The sequence below is a fragment of the Eretmochelys imbricata genome, chromosome 8, assembly GCF_965152235.1.
Source record: "Eretmochelys imbricata isolate rEreImb1 chromosome 8, rEreImb1.hap1, whole genome shotgun sequence".
Classification (NCBI taxonomy): domain Eukaryota; kingdom Metazoa; phylum Chordata; order Testudines; family Cheloniidae; genus Eretmochelys; species Eretmochelys imbricata.
In genome coordinates, this window is record NC_135579.1 from 106,792,752 (window position 1) to 106,811,033 (window position 18,282).

An 18,282-nucleotide genomic window follows, 5' to 3' on the forward strand; every position below is an offset into this window, starting at 1 on the left:
GACAAAACGCAAAGAAGGTACCAGTGTGAGATTTCTAAAGATAGCTACAGCACGTAACCCAGGGTTTAAGAATTTGAAGTGCCTTCCAAAATCCGAGAGGGACGAGGTGCGGCGCATGCTTTCAGAAGTCTTAAAAGAGCAACACTCTGATGCGGAAACTACAGACACCAAACCACCAAAAAAGAAAATCAACCTTCTGCTGCTAGTATCTGATTCAGATGATGAAAATGAACATGTGTCGGTCCGCTCCGCTTTGGATCGTGATCGAGCAGAACCCGTCATCAGCATGGACACATGGCCCCTGGAATGGTGGTTGAAGCATGAAGGGACATATGAATCTTTAGCACATCTGGCACGTAAATATCTTACGATGCCGGCTACAACAGTGCCATACGAACGCCTGTTCTCACTTTCAGGTGACACTGTAAACAAGACATGGTCAGCATTATCTCCTGCAAATTGAAACCAAACTTGTTTGTCTGAGGATTGGTTGAAGTAGGACTGAATGGACTTGCAGGTTCTAAAGTTTTACATTGTTTTATTTTAGAATGCAGGTTTTTTTGTACATAATTCTACATTTGTAAGTTCAACTTTCATGATAAAGAGACTGTACTACAGTACTTGTACTAGGTGAACTGAAATATACTATTTCTTTTGTTTTTTACAGTGCAAATATCTGTAATGAAAAATATAAAGTGAGCACTGTACGCTTTATTCTGTGTTGTAATTTAAATCAATATATTTGAAAATGTAGAAAACATCCAAAATATTTAAATAAATTGTATTCTATTATTGTTTTATTGCATGATTAATTTTTTTAATTGCGCAATTAATTTTTTTAATGGCTTGACAGCCCTAGTTAACATCTTTGGCTTTTTGGGCCCATATATTCCATCTAAATGAATATAACAGGCCCCTACGCTAATAAGGACCCAGGGCAAGGCCAAGCCCCACCGAGAGCACGGATATGCCACCGTGGCTGGGCGCAATCTCTGAAGTGAGGCTGTGCTGGTGTAGCTGGCTAGTCTGGACTCAGTCCCCCTTAAAATTCCTTTCTAGTGAAGAAGCTCGGGTAAGGTGCAGGCCCCGGTATGCCCACAGGCCTGCTAACCAGTGCAGCAGGCTGCCCCAGGAGGGGATGGGGAGGATGACAGGTCCCGTGGGCTCCTCCATACACACTCAGAGGCGAGGTGGGAGGAGCAGCAGGGGATGGCCCGTTCAGCTCAGCATTTGAAGGCGACATTCCCCCTTCCCCCAGGAAATCTGACACAGCACCATGCAGATTTGCCCAGCCATAGCGATAAGGAGGGGCGCAGTAGAGACCAAGTACCCACTCCCCCATCCCCAGGGGACATCATGGCATCAGCCCAAGCGAACATTCCCCCTCCACAAGAGCATGGGCACTTCCAGGGCAGTGCCAAGCCCTTGGATCCCCAACTCACCGGGAATGGTTCTCTCCCAGGGCCACAGCAATTCGGCAGATCCCATGCGATGTCTCCATGTCCCCACCCTGGACGGCCTGGCGCAGCTGCTCCTGGAGGCTCAGCACAGGGGGGATGAGCTTCAACAGGGTGTTCACGTACCTGCCAGCAGAGGAGAGCCTGCATCAGGTACAAGGAGACATTCACTCACCCCACAGGCCCTGTCCCCTGCCAGGAGATGGTCTCACCTTCCCTCCCTCCCACCCACCACACGGCCAAGTCTTTGGTTAAAAGTAACCGGTTAAAAGATAGGAAACAAAGGGTAGGAATAAATGGTCCATTTTCAGAATGGAGAGGGGTAAATAGTGGTGTCCTCCAGGGGGTCTGTACTGGGCCCAGTCCTATTCAACATATTCATAAATGATCTGGAAAAAGGGGTAAACAGTGAGGTGGCAAAATTTGCAGATGATACAAAACTACTCAAGATTGTTAAGTCCCAGGCAGACTGCGAAGAGCTACAAATCTGGATGACAGGGCAACAAAATGGCAGATAAAATTCAATGTTGATAAATGCAAAGTAATGCAAATTGGAAAACATAATCCCAACTATATATATAAAATGATGGGGTCTAAATTAGGTGTTACCACTCAAGAAAGAGATCTTGGAGTCATTGTGGATAGTTCTCTGAAAACATCCACTCAATGTGCAGTGGCCGTCAAAAAAGTGAACAATGTTGGGAATCATTAAGAAAGGGATCGATAATAGACAGAAAATATATTGTCTCTATGTAAATCCATGGTACGCCCACATCTTGAATACTGCGTGCAGATGTGGTCGCCCCATCTCAGAAAAGGTATATTGGACTTGGAAAAGGTTCAGAAAAGAGCAACAAAAATGATATAGGGTATGGAATGGATGCCATAGGAGGAGAGAGTAATAAAGACTGGGCCTTTTCAGCTTGGAAAAGAGACGACTAAGGGGGGATATGATAGAGATCTATAAAATCATGACTGGGGTGGAGAAAGTAAATAAGGAAGTGTTATTTACTCCTTCTCATAATACAAGAACTAGGAGCCGCCAAATGAAATTAATGGGCAGCTGGTTTAAAACAAACAGAAGGAAATATTTTTTCACACAACGCACTGTCAACCTGTGGAACGCCTTGCCAGACGATGATGTGAAGGCCAAGACTATAACAGCATTCAAAAAAGAACTATATAAAATTCATGGAGGATAGGTCCATCAATGGCTATTAGCCAGGATGGGCAGGGATGATGTCCCTAGCCTCTGTTTGCCAGAAGCTGAGAATGGGTGACAGGGGATGGATCAACTTGATGATTCCCTGTCCTTTTCATTCCCTCTGGGGTACCTGGCATTGGCCACTGTCGGAAGACAGGATACTGGGCTAGATGGACCTTTGGTCTGACCCAGTATAGCCGTTCTTATGTTCTCCTTCTTGGCTCAGACGAGCCAGTGGTTGGCTCCTCATCCCCAGAGGGATGCCCTCCTCCCATCAGCGGGAGATGGGCTTGAGCCAGGAAGGCCACGCAGGAGCCAAGGCCCTTCTGGACCACTCCCACAGCTGAGCCCATGCAGCAGGAGAGAGGAGCCCAGAACGAGCATCAATACAGAACAGGCTTGATGGGGTAGTCCCTGGTCCTCTGTCACCTCTAGGCTCCCCAACAACTCTCCAGCAGCACGTGCTGCCCTGGGCACGAGCCATGGGAGCTCTGGCCCCAGAAGAAGCAGAGGGGGGGTGGGTTTAGTCATCCTCCCCTCCAGACTCTGTGTGCATGGAGGAGCCATGGATCACTCTGCCATGCTCCTCACCTCCCCAGACAGGGTGGGCTGGCAGCAGCTCTAGGGAGAGCCCCAGCCACCATATACTGGCCCTGTGAGGAGGCTCAGGCAGCTCACACGCAGGGGCCTGCCTTGCAGCAGCATCACACCAGTCAGTGTTCACACAAATCTCTCGAGTACATCAAGGAGACGCTTGCCCCTCAGTCGCTGACTCCCCAGTCCTGCTCAGCAGGGAGCTCCGGGGAGTAGGGGGGTACTTTCTGGGCCATCTGTAATGGAAAGCCACTTCATAACTCCAAGTGAGCAGAACACCCAAGCCTAGAGACAGTGCCCTGAGAGCAGGGGTGGCAATCCCCTGGCGCCATGCCCACTCAGCACACCACGCACCTCCATCACCATTACACACCACGCTGCATGTGGGAGATTCACACTTGCTGCACCTGCACTGAGGCAGACGGCTCCCACACCACATGGACACTGTTTGCACCAGTGCCCCCAAGTAGGGGAGTGAGAGAAGTTTCTAGGGAGCAACATCATCAGGGTTACACAAGCTGCAGCAGGCAGGTCATGGCACCTGGGCAGTGCCTGCCACACCTGAATTACGGGCACCCCACAGCTGGCACTAACAGAGCTCTCTGAGCAGGCATTCCTGCGTGCGCAGTGCAGTGGTGCTTTACAACAGAGAAGGCACTGCATGCTTCCTGTCCCATCTCTCCCTTCCCCAGGCCGCCATGGAGGGCTCTTGCCCCACTTGCCAAGCTGGCCCCCTTTTCCCAGAATCAACTACTGCATGCATGCCCATCTCCCGTGCCTAGGCCCCCGATAGCTGCCCGGCACAGCAGCATTCCAGACCATGCAGCAATTCCACGCTTGTCAATCTACTCAGGGCTGCCAATAAGTGATTATAACCCTGGCGACAAGCGAGAAGTGACAGGGAAGAACAGCTGATGGGCCCACAGAGAGAGGCAGTGCAGGAGGCTAATATGCAGTCTGTCAGTTACCTGGTCACTGAGGCACAATATCTGGAGATGCAGCTATTCCGCGCTCCCCTACCACCCTCACCCAGCAAGAGAGAACATGCAGGCGCACAAGCTCCACGCGGGGTCCAGCACCCCCGGCCCTTACTTGAGAGTGCCGCTGCCAATGAACGAGGAATGGCCAGTGAAGCATGGGTAGGACCAGAGCAGAGTGCTCACTGGGGGCATTTTTATTGTCTTCTGTAAGAGAAGGAAATGCAAAGAACGATAATGTACTTGAAGGCTGAGATTTGATGGCAAAGGAGTTAGGACTTTCCAAGTGAAGGCTCCAAGGGCAGGATGAAGAGTGGAGGTATGTGCTTCCCCCACAGACCCTTTCCTGTGTCCGAGCCATGACTCTGGCAAGCCTTTAAAATGCTGAAAGACTCTTTACAAGCCTGTGGAGCTGGCAGGACTGGGCTGAGGGCTCTGCTGGATTCAAAAGCAGCTTTCACCCTGAAGACCGAGAAGAGACCCCTCTGCAAACCACTTAGAGACCTCCCAGAAACAGCAACGTGGTCTCCTCAAACCACACTGGTGTGGAGATCTCAGGGACAAGGATAGAAAAATAGAAAATTAACATGGCACATGTCAAATGGATTAAAGCTAGCCAATAGATCTCAAAATGTAACTGGGAAAGGGGAATCATTGAGTAGGCGTGTTTCTGGTGGGATCCCGCAAGGCCAGGTGTTGGCCCTACACTATTTAATTTATTTGAATCAATGACCTGGAAGAAAACATAAAATCATCACTGATAAAGTTTGCAGATCACAAATATTGGGGGAGCAATACATGATGAAGAGGACAGGTCACTGATACAGAGCGATCTGGATTGCTTTGTAAGCTGAGTACAAGCAAACAATGCAGTGTTTAAATACAGCTATATGTAAATGTACACATCTAGGAACAAACAATGCAGGCCCCACTTGCAGGATATGGACTCTATCTTGGGCAGCAGCGACTCTGAAAAAGATTGCGGAGTTATGGTGGATAATGAACTGAACACGAGCTTGCAGTGGGATGCTGTAGCCAAAAGAGCTAATAGGATCCTGAGGTGCATAAATGGGAACCTTGAGTAGGTGCAGAGAGGTAATTTTACCTCTGTCTTTGGCACTGGGTGCGACTGCTGCTGGAATCCTGTGTCCAGTTTTGGTGGCCATAATTCAAGCAGGATGTTGATAAACTGGAGAAGGTTCAGAAAAGAGCCACAAAAATGATTAAAAAGGACAAGAAAACCTGCCTTCTAGTGACAGACCCAGAGAGCTCTATCTATTTAGCTTAATAAAGAAGGTTAAGGGGTGATGATTCCAGTCTAAGTATCTACATGGGGAACAAATAGTTACAAATGGGATCTTCAGTCCAGCAGAGGAAGGTCTAACACCATCCAATGGCTGGAAGTTGAAGCTAGACAAATTCAGACTGGAAATAAGGCCTAAGTTTTTACAGGAAGGGGAATTAACAATTGGAACAATCTACCAAGCGTCATGGTGGATTCTCCATCACTGGCAATTTTAAAATCACAAGTCGATGTTCTTCTAGAAGCTCTGCTCTAGGAATTATTTGGGGGTAGCTCTCTGGCCTGTTATACAGGTCAGACTAGATGATCATAATGGTCCATTCTGGCCTTGGGACCTATGAAAATAAAACAGGGGAGTGTGCCTTTACCATATGGCAAAACCCAGGAGAGACTGGGCCTGGGGAATCTGCACTAAGCGACGAGCACTGAGACAACATGTAATGACAGGCAGAGAGCTGGCACCCAAAAGCGAGATATTAGGATTCTGTGCCGGAGAAGATGGATTTTGTTGCCCTGAGTGACCTGGTGGAAGATCAAATTCTCATCTAACTGAGCCTCAGTATAAAGGAGGCTGCTCTCTGCTGAGCCCTGCTATCAAATTCCAGCGCAATCGAACTGTGGACAGATCCTTTATCTAACTATCAGGAGAGAAAGAATGGCTGAACAATGAGGGACAATCTGATCTTCCCTGACCAGCAACCCAGCAGCAAAGCGTAAGGGTTTTCTGATCAAAGAATCTGTGTGCACTCCACCAGGGGAAGATCTGAGCCTGCTCTTCTAGAGAAGCTTCCTCTTCTGGGATGGGAATCCAGTAGCCTGGTTACTGGAGAGGACAGACCAAGAACAGCAAAAGAGGACACCAAGTGATCCACCCAGCACCTTCTCAGGGGACAGGAACTGCCCATTTCAAATGGCGAGCCTTAGCTCCTGGCTCCCATTCTCCCCACATGCTGGCGTGGAGTGGCGATGTGTCATCCTACTAGCAGAAAGAGACCAAAAAATGAAGTAATATCCCCCAGCCTATGGAAAGGGCTGGGCAGATGGAGAGACGCAGTTCCGCCCCTTTCTCCAACCACCGGAGGTAGGTCCACCCCAGCCTTCTCATTGGCACCAGTTCAGTCAGTCTCTCCCACACCGACCCTAAGTCTACGCAGGAGCTGCCTGCAGCTCCCAAGGCTCCCCCAGTCTGTGCAGAGATCCTGGAGCCAGCAGTTTCTAAGCAAGTCCCTTACCAGGTCAGCCCACACAGCACTGCTCTCCTCCCTGGCACCACTGCCAGTGGGAGGGTGAGGGACACGAAGCCACTTGCCTCGTCAATGCTGCCATTCATTGGTAAAGCACAGAGGGCTGCGAACTGCCACAATAGATAATGTGCTCTCCTGCTACAGAGATCTTTGTCCCACCTCACACGAGCTAGCAAAGCTCCCCCCTTCTTAGAGAGAAGGACAGTAAGGTGCAGAGAGAACAGATTACTTAGTAAGTCAAAATATTGCTCGGGCATGTAGGAATGAAATCAGGAGGGCCAAATCGCACCTGGAGCTGCAGCTAGCGAGAGATGTCAAGAGTAACAAGAAGGGTTTCTTCAGGTATGTTGGCAACAAGAAGAAAGCCAAGGAAAGTGTGGGCCCCTTACTGAATGAGGGAGGCAACCTAGTGACAGAGGATGTGGAAAAAGCTAATGTACTCAATGCTTTTTTTGCCTCTGTTTTCACGAACAAGGTCAGCTCCCGGACTGCTGCGCTGGGCATCACAAAATGGGGAAGAGATGGCCAGCCCTCTGTGGAGATAGAGGTGGTTAGGGACTATTTAGAAAAGCTGGACGTGCACAAGTCCATGGGGCCGGACGAGTTGCATCCAAGAGTACTGAAGGAATTGGCGGCTGTGATTGCAGAGCCATTGGCCATTATCTTTGAAAACTCGTGGCGAACCGGGGAAGTCCCGGATGACTGGAAAAAGGCTAATGTAGTGCCAATCTTTAAAAAAGGGAAGAAGGAGGATCCTGGGAACTACAGGCCAGTCAGCCTCACCTCAGTCCCTGGAAAAATCATGGAGCAGGTCCTCAAAGAATCAATCTTGAAGTACTTGCATGAGAGGAAAGTGATCAGGAACAGCCAGCATGGATTCACCAAGGGAAGGTCATGCCTGACTAATCTAATCGCCTTTTATCATGAGATTACTGGTTCTGTGGATGAAGGGAAAGCAGTGGATGTATTGTTTCTTGACTTTAGCAAAGCTTTTGACACGGTCTCCCACAGTATTCTTGTCAGCAAGTTAAGGAAGTATGGGCTGGATGAATGCACTATAAGGTGGGTAGAAAGCTGGCTAGATTGTCGGGCTCAACGGGTAGTGATCTATGGCTCCATGTCTAGTTGGCAGCCGGTGTCAAGTGGAGTGCCCCAGGGGTCGGTCCTGGGGCCGGTTTTGTTCAATATCTTCATAAATGATCTGGAGGATGGTGTGGATTGCACTCTCAGCAAATTTGCGGATGATACTAAACTGGGAGGAGTAGTAGATACGCTGGAGGGCAGGGATAGGATACAGAAGGACCTAGACAAATTGGAGGATTGGGCCAAAAGAAATCTGATGAGGTTCAATAAGGATAAGTGCAGGGTCCTGCACTTAGGACGGAAGAATCCAATGCACCGCTACAGACTAGGGACCGAATGGCTAGGCAGCAGTTCTGCGGAAAAGGACCTAGGGGTGACAGTGGACGAGAAGCTGGATATGAGTCAGCAGTGTGCCCTTGTTGCCAAGAAGGCCAATGGCATTTTGGGATGTATAAGTACGGGCATAGCGAGCAGATCGAGGGACGTGATCGTCCCCCTCTATTCGACATTGGTGAGGCCTCATCTGGAGTACTGTGTCCAGTTTTGGGCCCCACACTACAAGAAGGATGTGGATAAATTGGAGAGAGTCCAGCGAAGGGCAACAAAAATGATTAGGGGTCTAGAACACATGACTTATGAGGAGAGGCTGAGGGAGCTGGGATTGTTTAGCCTGCAGCAGAGAAGAATGAGGGGGGATTTGATAGCTGCTTTCAACTACCTGAAAGGGGGTTCCAAAGAGGATGGCTCTAGACTGTTCTCAATGGTAGCAGATGACAGAACGAGGAGTAATGATCTCAAGTTGCAGTGGGGGAGGTTTAGATTGGATATTAGGAAAAACTTTTTCACTAAGAGGGTGGTGAAACACTGGAATGCGTTGCCTAGGGAGGTGGTGGAATCTCCTTCCTTGGAAGTTTTTAAGGTCAGGCTTGACAAAGCCCTGGCTGGGATGATTTAACTGGGAATTGGTCCTGCTTCGAGCAGGGGGTTGGACTAGATGACCTTCAGGGGTCCCTTCCAACCCTGATATTCTATGATTCCATGATTCAGTGTCAGGGCTGGGAACAGAACCCAGGAGTCCTGGGCTCCCAGGCCACATTGGGTATGCCTATACTGCAAGTAGACACCTGTGGCTGACCAGTGCCAGCCGACTCCAGGAGCTCAAACTAAGGGGCTGTTTAACAACAGTGTAGATGTTTGGGCTCAGGCTGGAGTCCGGGCTCTAGGACCCTCCCCCCTTGCAGGGCCCCAGAGCCCAGTCTCCAGCCCGAGTGTCTAGCAAGGAAACAGCCCCGTAGGCCGAGCTGGCTGGCACAGGCAGCCACAGGTGTCTAACTGCAGTGTAGATGTACCCAATGTTTCTCGGAATGAAGCTCCTGACAGTCTGAAATGCCAACATACCATGCCTAGTGGGGCTGTCGTGGTAAGAGGTTGTTGCCGGCACCCAGTGCCAGAGGCGAACAACAGCAAGGTTTATTGGGTGACGCACACCGGGCAATGATCACAATGGGGTGGAGAAGCAGAAAAGTTTATCTGAAGCTGCAAACAAGGTACAGGGAGAATAGAATCCGCTGACTGTTACTCCCAAGGGCATTCTACACCAAACGATTAAAAATTCTAAGCAAAAAAAAAAAAAAATCCTGCACACCATATTTTAAAATTCTGCTCATTTTGTCAAATAAATGTGGAGGCTGCAGCATGGAGCACAGGGCACTGGCTGCACAGAGGTGGGAGATCACTCTGCAGCTTTCCCCCAGAACACTGACTCAGTGGTGAGGCTGCACCCAATCATGACAGCGCAAGGACTGGGCCTGCCCCAGAAATACCCCAGTGCCGTGCCCTGCCCCTCCGTGCCAGGTGTGGGCAGGCAGGCCCACTCTGTCAGGATTCAAGTGTGGAGGTGCTTAGTGTGGGGGGATCCAGGTGTGGGTTGAGAGCGTTCTGTGTGGGGCCATCTGGGTGTAGGCGGCTCAGTGGGAGATCCAGGTGCAGGTGGATCTAGATGCACAGGGGCTTGTTAGCGGGTTCTGGATCCAACAGTAATGGGATGCTGCAGGGGGGGTCTAGGTGAAGGTGGTTGGGGCTCAGCGAGGGGGGTGTGTGTCCCAGATGTGGTGGGATAGAGCTCGGCAAGAGGGGTCTGGGTGTGGAGGGAGCCAGATGCTGGGGGAGTAGGGCTCAGTGGGGTGGCAATCTAGATGCAGCTGGTTGGAGCTCGGTCTGGTGGGGATCCGGGTGGCTCATCGGGGTGGTCTAGGTGCAGGGGGAGTGGGGCTCGTCATGGGGGTGTGAGGCTCAGCGGGAGGGTCTGGGTATGAGGGGGTCTGGATACATGCTGTTGGGCAGGTGGGAGAGCAGCTCCCCGTACAGTGATCCCTTCCCCTGCAGCTGAGAAGCAATGGGTGCAGGAAGCTGGGGTGGAATTTGCAGAGCTTCCTACAGCTGGGGGGGAAATCTGGGGGTGGGTCTGCCCTGGATGCCGTGCCGGGGAAGAGGAAGTCCTGTCCTACCCAGCCCAGCCAAGACTAGCAGCTGAGCCCGGCACAGGGTAGGAGCCACCAGCCAGGTCTTCCCCGATCCTTCCCTCTGCCCTACTGTGATTTACCTCTCTGCTAGCTGCCATGGGCACCCAAAACATACTGCTAGGGACGGTCGCACGACTGCTCTTGTGGCTTCCCTTTGCTTCCCCCTCAGAAAGTCATTTTTTTTGCAGGGAAGGAAAGAAATCTGTGGGGGACATAAATTCTGTGCATGTGCAGTATTCCCCTAGGAGTAGACTGTCCACCAGACCCCAAATCTTTTACAGAGTCCCTGCTTCCCAGGAGGCCAGAACCAGCCCTCCTTGGGGAGGTGAGTGACTCACTGTGTGGAGTCTGTCACTCAATCAGGGTCCAGGTCAGCGGAGGAACACTAAGGATGGTCTCTGCCCGCAGCTCCAGGATGGGAGGCAGGGAGGGTACACAAGCAGCACAGGTGCCAGGGCTAGGCACCTGCAAGAACGAAGATGGGAGAGCAGGGAGGAATGTGGCTCAGAAGCAACCGGAACCTCAGAGATGGATGTGGAAAGAGCCAGACAGACAAAAAGGTCAGGAGACTCCCTGGAGGCTTTTGGGAGAACTGGATGGGCTGCGGCTCCTCTCACCGCTGAGCAACACAGACAGGAGTGGGTGGGGCTGAGCGAACCCAGGAAGGAGAAGAAACAAGCGGGGCAGAGCCAGGGGGGACCAATGCTGTGTGCCAGCTGCTTGTGGTGACTCTGCCCACTCAGAGTGCTGCAAGGAGCCTGGGGATGCAGTGAAGGAGGAGCTGTTACAAGATGAAACACTGTTTGGCCCCAGGATACTGTCAGATACCCCCATCCAACACACCCTGTCCCCTCCCAAGGCCAATGGAGTCCCTTCTAGGGAACCTCATGTCTCTCCTATGCTCCCAAAGATAGACACAGGGAGAAACGCAGTGGGGAGTCATACCTAACAAGCAGGGAGATGTTCCCGCCGGTGTGACAGATGCACAGGGATGGCTGGCTGGTGTCCCACAGAACAAACGATGATGGAGAGGGACACACTGCAGTGTAGACATAACCAATTAAACACCCATGGCTGGCCCATGGCAGCTGACTCAGGCTCGAGGGGCTCAGGCTAAGGGGCTGTTTAATTACCACATAGACATTCGGGCTCTGACTGGAACCTGGGCTCTAGGACCCTGTGAGATGGGGGGTTCCAGACAAGCCTGAATGTCTACACCACAATTAAACATCCCCTTAGCCCAAGCATGCTGGCACAGACCAGCCACAGGTCTAATTGGAGCGTAGGCATACCCTGAAAGAGCAGACATCCACTAGCCTGCTCTGGTTCTATAAGACTTACGGACGCACGGCAGCAGGGAGGGGACTGTGAATGTCAGGCAGGAAGCTGATGGATCTTAGTGCCCCTCGGACCACAAGAGCGACCAGCATGATAAAAGAACCAGGACCGGGGAAGAGCAGGACAGCAGTGTAAAGTGAACGGAGGAAACTGGCTGCTGGATTGAGATAAGCGGTAATGCATTGAGGCTACGATCAAGGATCCACAGACCTACAGCCTACGGGGAGAGCACCTGCTATTCTGGACAGACAGGAGCAACGGTGTCAGCAGCAGCAGCTCAGACCCAACACCCGACATCACCAAGGAGGAGCACTCAGGCCCCAGGTTCATGCACCCTGGCAGGCCAGACAGACCAAAACAGCAGGTGGAGAGAAGGGGAGTGGAGTCCCACTATCCAGCCCCAATGTTGGGACCTGCCACCTTGGTATGTCCTGATGGGCTGGGTCCTTTGCTACTGTCACCGTGGTCACATCACCGCCTCAGCACTTCAGCTCCCTTATCCACAGAGCAGCGACAACACTGACCTACCCCACAATGCCCAGCTCAAACAGACTGATGTTTGCCTGCTGACTGACAGCATGAGGTGCCTCCCCGTCTTACATTTACTACTGTTGCATCAGGATCAGCCCCCACAGCCCCCCACCATTCATTATCACAGCGTACTGACTGCTCAGATGTGCGCGCTCAGCCCTGTGTGAAGAGCGAAGGACAATCCCTCTCCTGAGCAGCTGCAGCTCAGAACAATGTCTCAGAGCAAGGCCTCGGGCCTCACGCTGCCCCTCTAGCGGCATCCCCGCCCCCGGAGATCTGTGCTGCGCAGTGCCTGGCACCGAGTCTGTGCCGACAACACGTCTCCTCTCTGTTTTCCTGACGCGGCAGCCCCAGAACGATGCACGCTGACCAGGACGGTCAGGTTTGCGCACGTTCCATAGTGTTCAGTGCAAGGTGCTTTACATATTAGTAAGTGATAAAAACTCAGTGCGCTCAAAGCCTGGGTATCTCATCCCTGCACACCATGGGAGAGGGGGATTAAAGTTCCTGCCTGCTCCAGGGGAGACGGTCAGACTGCAGAGTCCAGCGGACCAAGTAGGAGGCTGGGAACCAGATATTCCTGAGTTCTAGTCCCAGCCTTGAGGCCAATTCCCATGTGCCATTGGGCAGTCACTTGGCTCCCCATCTGTGAGGTGGGGAGAACACAGAGCTCCATCACGGGCTTGGGGAGGACTGGTTTATGAAATGCTGTGAGGGCCAGTAGTGGATGCTAGAAACCCCCTCCAGGTACCTGTGTCCTTGGCAAGGCTTTCCTTATGGCTCCCCAGGCTGTCAGTCCAACACCTCTCACCAGGCCCAAATTCACATCCAAAGCCCAGCTGTAAGGTCATCACACCCCAAAACACCATGCCACAGGCTCATGAGATGGGAAGGGTAAGGGCTGGAGGAATCACTCCAGGAGAAGCTATCGTAAGTCACAGGATGCTAGCTGGTATCCAGGGCTCCCCTCCCCAACGGTGCCTGCTGCTGTTTCTGGGGACAGGCAGGATGGAAGGAGGGCACACTGGGTCAGCAAGTCAGCTGGGGCCCTGGGAAAGAGGGCGATGGTCTGGGGCAACTAACAGAACCGAACATGGCAGCAGCTTCTCTGGTTTTCATATCACGCCCATCACCACAGTGTCTGAGCTTACCTGGAGTAGACTGTGCCCATTCTCATTTAGTGCTGGTAAAGAAGACTACAGCTCCCAGGAAGCAATGCTCCATCACCATCCAAACAATCAGGCATGCTGGGACCTTTAGTCTCCAGAAGCAGCACCTGTGTCTTAGAAGACCCTGTGAACCTTGGCCTAGACTTCAGCAACCTGTGCCCTAGAATCAGCGTCTGCACCAATGCTGGGAATCCCGGCAGTTATGCAGACTCCTGTGGAAGAGCCATAGTTTGATGCAGAGCAACATCTAGCTCACCCAGATCTGTAATTCAGCCCTTCTCCTCCCAGGGAAAATGGGGAGAGGTGCTAAGCAATGAAGCGGGAACGTGACCGATGAGACCCACGTACTCTCCATTTTGTGGGTATCAGCGCCACGGCCTGGAAGATGGCTGCTGCTCAGATACGGCCTAATAAGGGTCAAAGGGCGCTGGAGCCATGGTCCGAGGGGGCCTCTCCCCTACTCCTCGCTGTCTCACGGCTCCGCTCTCCAGGGAGAGTTGCAACCAAGATCAAAGGGGAATCAACACACCTTGGACGTACAAAGCCGCTAGGGACGCAGAGAGAGGAGAAAAGCCTACATGAAATATGCTCTTTGGCTGCCCGGAGTCTGTAGTGCAGCCAAGCGGAGCTCTCCCTGGACTGAGCTGAGCCAGTTGTTGCTCAGCCAGGTGTTTCATTCCTCAGACACAGAGGCAACAGGAAACCCTGTCTGCAGGAGAGAAGAAGGGCAGAGCTGCATAGCATCTACTTCCTGAGGGCTCTTCAGAGAGCTGAGAGCTGGCAGCTGCTGCCCCTCAGAGACAGCCCCAGACAGAGCGTCTGTCAAAGCAGGAGTCTGAGGAAGAGCTCATGGGTCAGTGGCAAGGAGCCTCTGAACGGCGCCCATGGAGTTCAAGGCCCTGCTCTCCAGTCACTAGAAAGACTAAATGGCTAACCATGTCCCTCTTCTCCAGCCTGAGCCAGCTCAGCATGCGGGCATCTGGGCAGCCTGCAGTGGGATGGACAGGAGCAGTAACATGTATGTAGAGAGCTGGCAGCCCTGACCTCCGGGCCTGTGGGTAAGGCAGGGTAAGAAGTCACCAAGACAGACTAGCACTGCATTGAAACCCTCAAGGCCAAGGCTTCTCTTCCCCTCCCCAAGGCTCTTATGCCCACCTGTGCCATTGACGACATGCCTCCGTCTGCAGCCAGCTCAGTGAGCTAGAATCCAGAGGCTTCCTCTCCACTCTCATACCCAAGGGGACCAGACCATCCCTGTAGGCAAACAGGCTCAAACGACCCGGCCTGCGCAGGGAGTGGGGAATGCCACTCTTACCTCTGGGCATCCGGTTGGGAAATTGCATTGACAATAGCCTCCACAGCCGTGTCGAAGAGCTCCGGGTCCTGCAGGGAGGTGAAGGCTGCCTGGATCAGGTTCTCGCAGTCCATTAGCGGGATCTCCAGCTGCACCCAGCTGGAGAAACACTTCAGCACCTTCTGCTTGATGAAACCGGGGGAGTCCGGCTGCTGCAGCAGCTGCTCCAGCAAAGGGAAGACAGAACCGCACTCCTGGGCCAGTACACTGCGCACCTGCCCCTTGCGGTACTGAGGCAGGCGGCTGGTCTGGAACTCCTCCGGCAGTACTGTCAGCAGTTCCAGGAGTGCCAGGCAGCGTGCCCGTCCATCCACATTGCAGTCCTCCGCCTGGAACATGCGTACCATGTCCGCCACAGCACAGGGCCAGGCCTCAGGCATCATGCTAAGTGCCAGCGAGGCCAGTGCCACACAGAGCCGGGTAAGCACAATCTTGGAGCCACTGGCAAAGCGGGTGATCTGGCTGAAGAGTTGCGACTTGAGGCTCTCGTACTGGTCGGCAGGGATGTCGTTCCAGTAGCGGGAGATCTTGATGTGGAGGGCGCTGGCCCCGAAGTACTGGATCTCTGGCACCTTGTCCAGGTTGAGGAGGAGCCAGCTGAAGTGCCATGCCTGGGGTGAGACCTGTGCCTGCATCAGCCATTTCTGAGCCAGGTTCTTGTTCTCAATATTTGGGTCGTAATATAACTGATGGAGTGCCTGGAAGAGAGAGAAGAGCACATTGGAACTGGAGCAGGACTGGGCCATGGCTCACCCCCCGCTCCATGGCCAGTCAACAGCACAAGGGACAGGCCCCACAACCAACCCTCCAAGCACTTGGTCTCTAGGTCTCCAAAGACACCACCCCACTTCCCATGTCTTGGATTAGAGCAGCTGGTTTAAGTGACCAGCTTCACTGGACTGTACCACAGCACATGAGACGGGGGAGCTGGAGAGACATTACCATTCTCTTTGCATCCCCAGATGCTAAGAACCTTTTCTTCTCTTACACGTCTGCGCTCACCGCTGAGGCCCTTCACTTAGTCTGGATCATGACACTAACAGGCTCAGCTTCATTTCTGACTCATCACTGTCATTTGCTGCTTGTCAAGATCTAGCACAACACCTCCTCCTCAGTTTGGGCCTCACAGGTCACGCCCCCGCCTCGAAAACCTATGGAATTCCCGTGGGGCTCTCGGGCCTTGGAGAGGAGTAAACCCTCCTGACCAAACCTCCCCACTTCCCAGCATGAGATCAGGCAGCGGGGTGGATATGTTACAGAAAACGGCAGGGTGAAGACATGGTCCAGGGCGTTTGTTTTTAAGGCAGTAGCAGGAGGGGGGATAAAGGAAGAGGTTTACGCAACAAAGGTGTTTTAGACAACATTTGTGGAGGGGGGAAAATAGGAGAGAGTTTCTGAGAGACATACAGGGAGGCTGTTCTGGATGGCAGGAGATGCCCAGGAGAAGGCTCTTGCACCTCCAGTGGGGGCAGGGTGACCAGAGGTCCTGATTTTATAGGGACAGTCCTGATATTTGGGGCTTTTTCTCATATAGGCTCCTATTACCCCCCACCCCATGTCCTGATTTTTCACACTTGCTGTCTGGTCCGCAGAAGAGGCTTGTCCTCAGCAAAGAGTGAGCAGGGAAAGGAGGGGTGGGAGGGAGGGAGAGACTTGTCCTGAGGAGCTGGCTGGCTGGCAGAAGCCCATGCAGAGCCTTAAGACTCCAGAGAGCAATTCTGAAATGAAAGCGGTCCCAGCTGGGACTGGAGAGGATGGAGTTTGGGTAAGAAAGCAGACAGCAGGATTCTGGGAGGCTGTGCATTTCAGTGTGGCTGCAGAACCCTGGAAGGGAAGCAAGAGGGATAGCATGAAACCAGCATTGATTGACTAGAACTCAGCTGCCTGCAGTCAAAAAAAAAATCACTTTCTTTGCTGTCACATTGCCATTTGCAAGGCAGAAGCTGTACCAGGCTCGCAGGAGAGGAGCTTCCTCCTGTGCCATCCCAAAGTGTGTGGTCAGGACAGTCCAAGGGGTCCTGCTGAGTACCTCTATATCAGGGGATTTAAAAAAATCTCACATCAAACTGGAGAACCTGGTGAGTACTCTGCTAAAGGACCATCAGATCTGTACAGCACCTGGCACAAAGGGACCCAACCTGATCATGACCTTTAGATGTTACTGCATTACAAGCGTTGAATAATAATCGTTAGGAGATGCCAAAGATAAGGCCGAAGATATAACCCTAATTCTGCCCCTTTGCACACACCATTATGCATTACATCAGAGTCTGCGATTACTCAATCATACAGTTTCTCAAATAAAATACAAAGGTTTCATGCAGTTTCATCGACAAGCTTGGGTGCAGCAATTTGTAGTACAGTGAACTCCTGTGCGTATGTCAGACAGTATCCATTAAAGTCATTTAAACGACAAGCGCGCAGGAAACAATTCTTACACAACATTACACATTAAGTACAACATGGCAGACGACTGGTGAAAATGTGCTGGCACAGACAGCCCACCCAACTATGAAGCTAATGCAGGTGCAAGCCCATCCTCTGAGGTGGCAGTGGGTTCTGATTAAAGAATACGTAATACACAGTTGCTGACGAGAGCCTGATCCTGCCACTGGCTCTCAGCATGCAGAGCCTGGTGCTTGCATGGACCCCACCAATTTCAGAGGGGGCTGACCAGCCAGAATCAGCTGCAGGATTGCAGTGTAAACTATTAAAATACTGTACCTGTGTTAGACACAAAAGACCTTGGCACACAGTCTAAATCCACACCTGGCTAGTGCACTGTGACACTGAGAAAAATGTGAGTGCATAAAATGAAAGCTAGGACAAGAGCTCCCTGCTGTGAGGCAAAGGCAAGGCACGTGTCTACATTATATTGCGATATTTTGGAAGCAGTGTGCAATCAGGTAATGAGACAATCCAAATGCTGCACACAGGTATCGGGGTAGAGTTAAGGCTGCACTGTTGACTTTGCCATTGGCACTTCCTGACGTTTGAGTGCTTAACCACTCTGAAATCTCCACATAGCGTTACACATCTAGCTATAGCAGCTAGGAGCCTCCTGAGAAGCACAGTCCTCACCCAACAATGTGCTACCTGGAGAACCTCACTCCTGTTATGAAACAGAACTTGCATTAAAAAACCAAACAGGAAGGCAGCTAGAGACAAGAAGAGGTGTTTGCGCTGGGGCTTGCTGATTTGGGTTTGATGTGGAGTGTTCTGACTGGCTGCATTTGTGCCCGGAATCTGTCACAGCCTGCAGCATGCCAGTGAGAAATCCAGCTAGCAGACCCACTGGGACAGGCACCGACTGAAATCTGGTCTAATCTGACCCAATTTCTTACACTGGGTGTAGCAGTGCTCTCTCTTTACCCCACCACATATTACCCAGGGCATGCTGAGCTGGGAGAGCACGCTTCAGGGCGACCTGCGCTCTACAGAATGTCCCCTCAGTGCATGTGCACCCATGCCCCCAGGCAGAGAAGACAAGGTCACTGCGAAGTTCT

The 18,282-nt window shown here is 52.0% G+C and overlaps 1 protein-coding gene across 4 annotated transcripts in view; it reads right to left on the reverse strand.

Moving 5' to 3' along the window:
• The window catches only part of IPO13 (importin 13), a 67,624-nt gene that overhangs the window by 31,387 nt on the left and 17,955 nt on the right, over nt 1-18,282 (reverse strand). For 2 of the 4 annotated variants that reach the window (XM_077823749.1, XM_077823746.1), the window contains 2 exons: nt 14,738-15,474; nt 1,443-1,583 (listed from right to left, as the gene is read on the reverse strand). In XM_077823749.1, the coding sequence (XP_077679875.1) occupies nt 1,443-1,583; nt 14,738-15,474 (878 nt within the window). Of the gene's footprint in view, nt 1-1,442; nt 1,602-14,737; nt 15,475-18,282 lie in introns of all 4 variants that reach the window. The other 2 variants (XM_077823747.1, XM_077823750.1) reach the window with 1 other exon arrangement.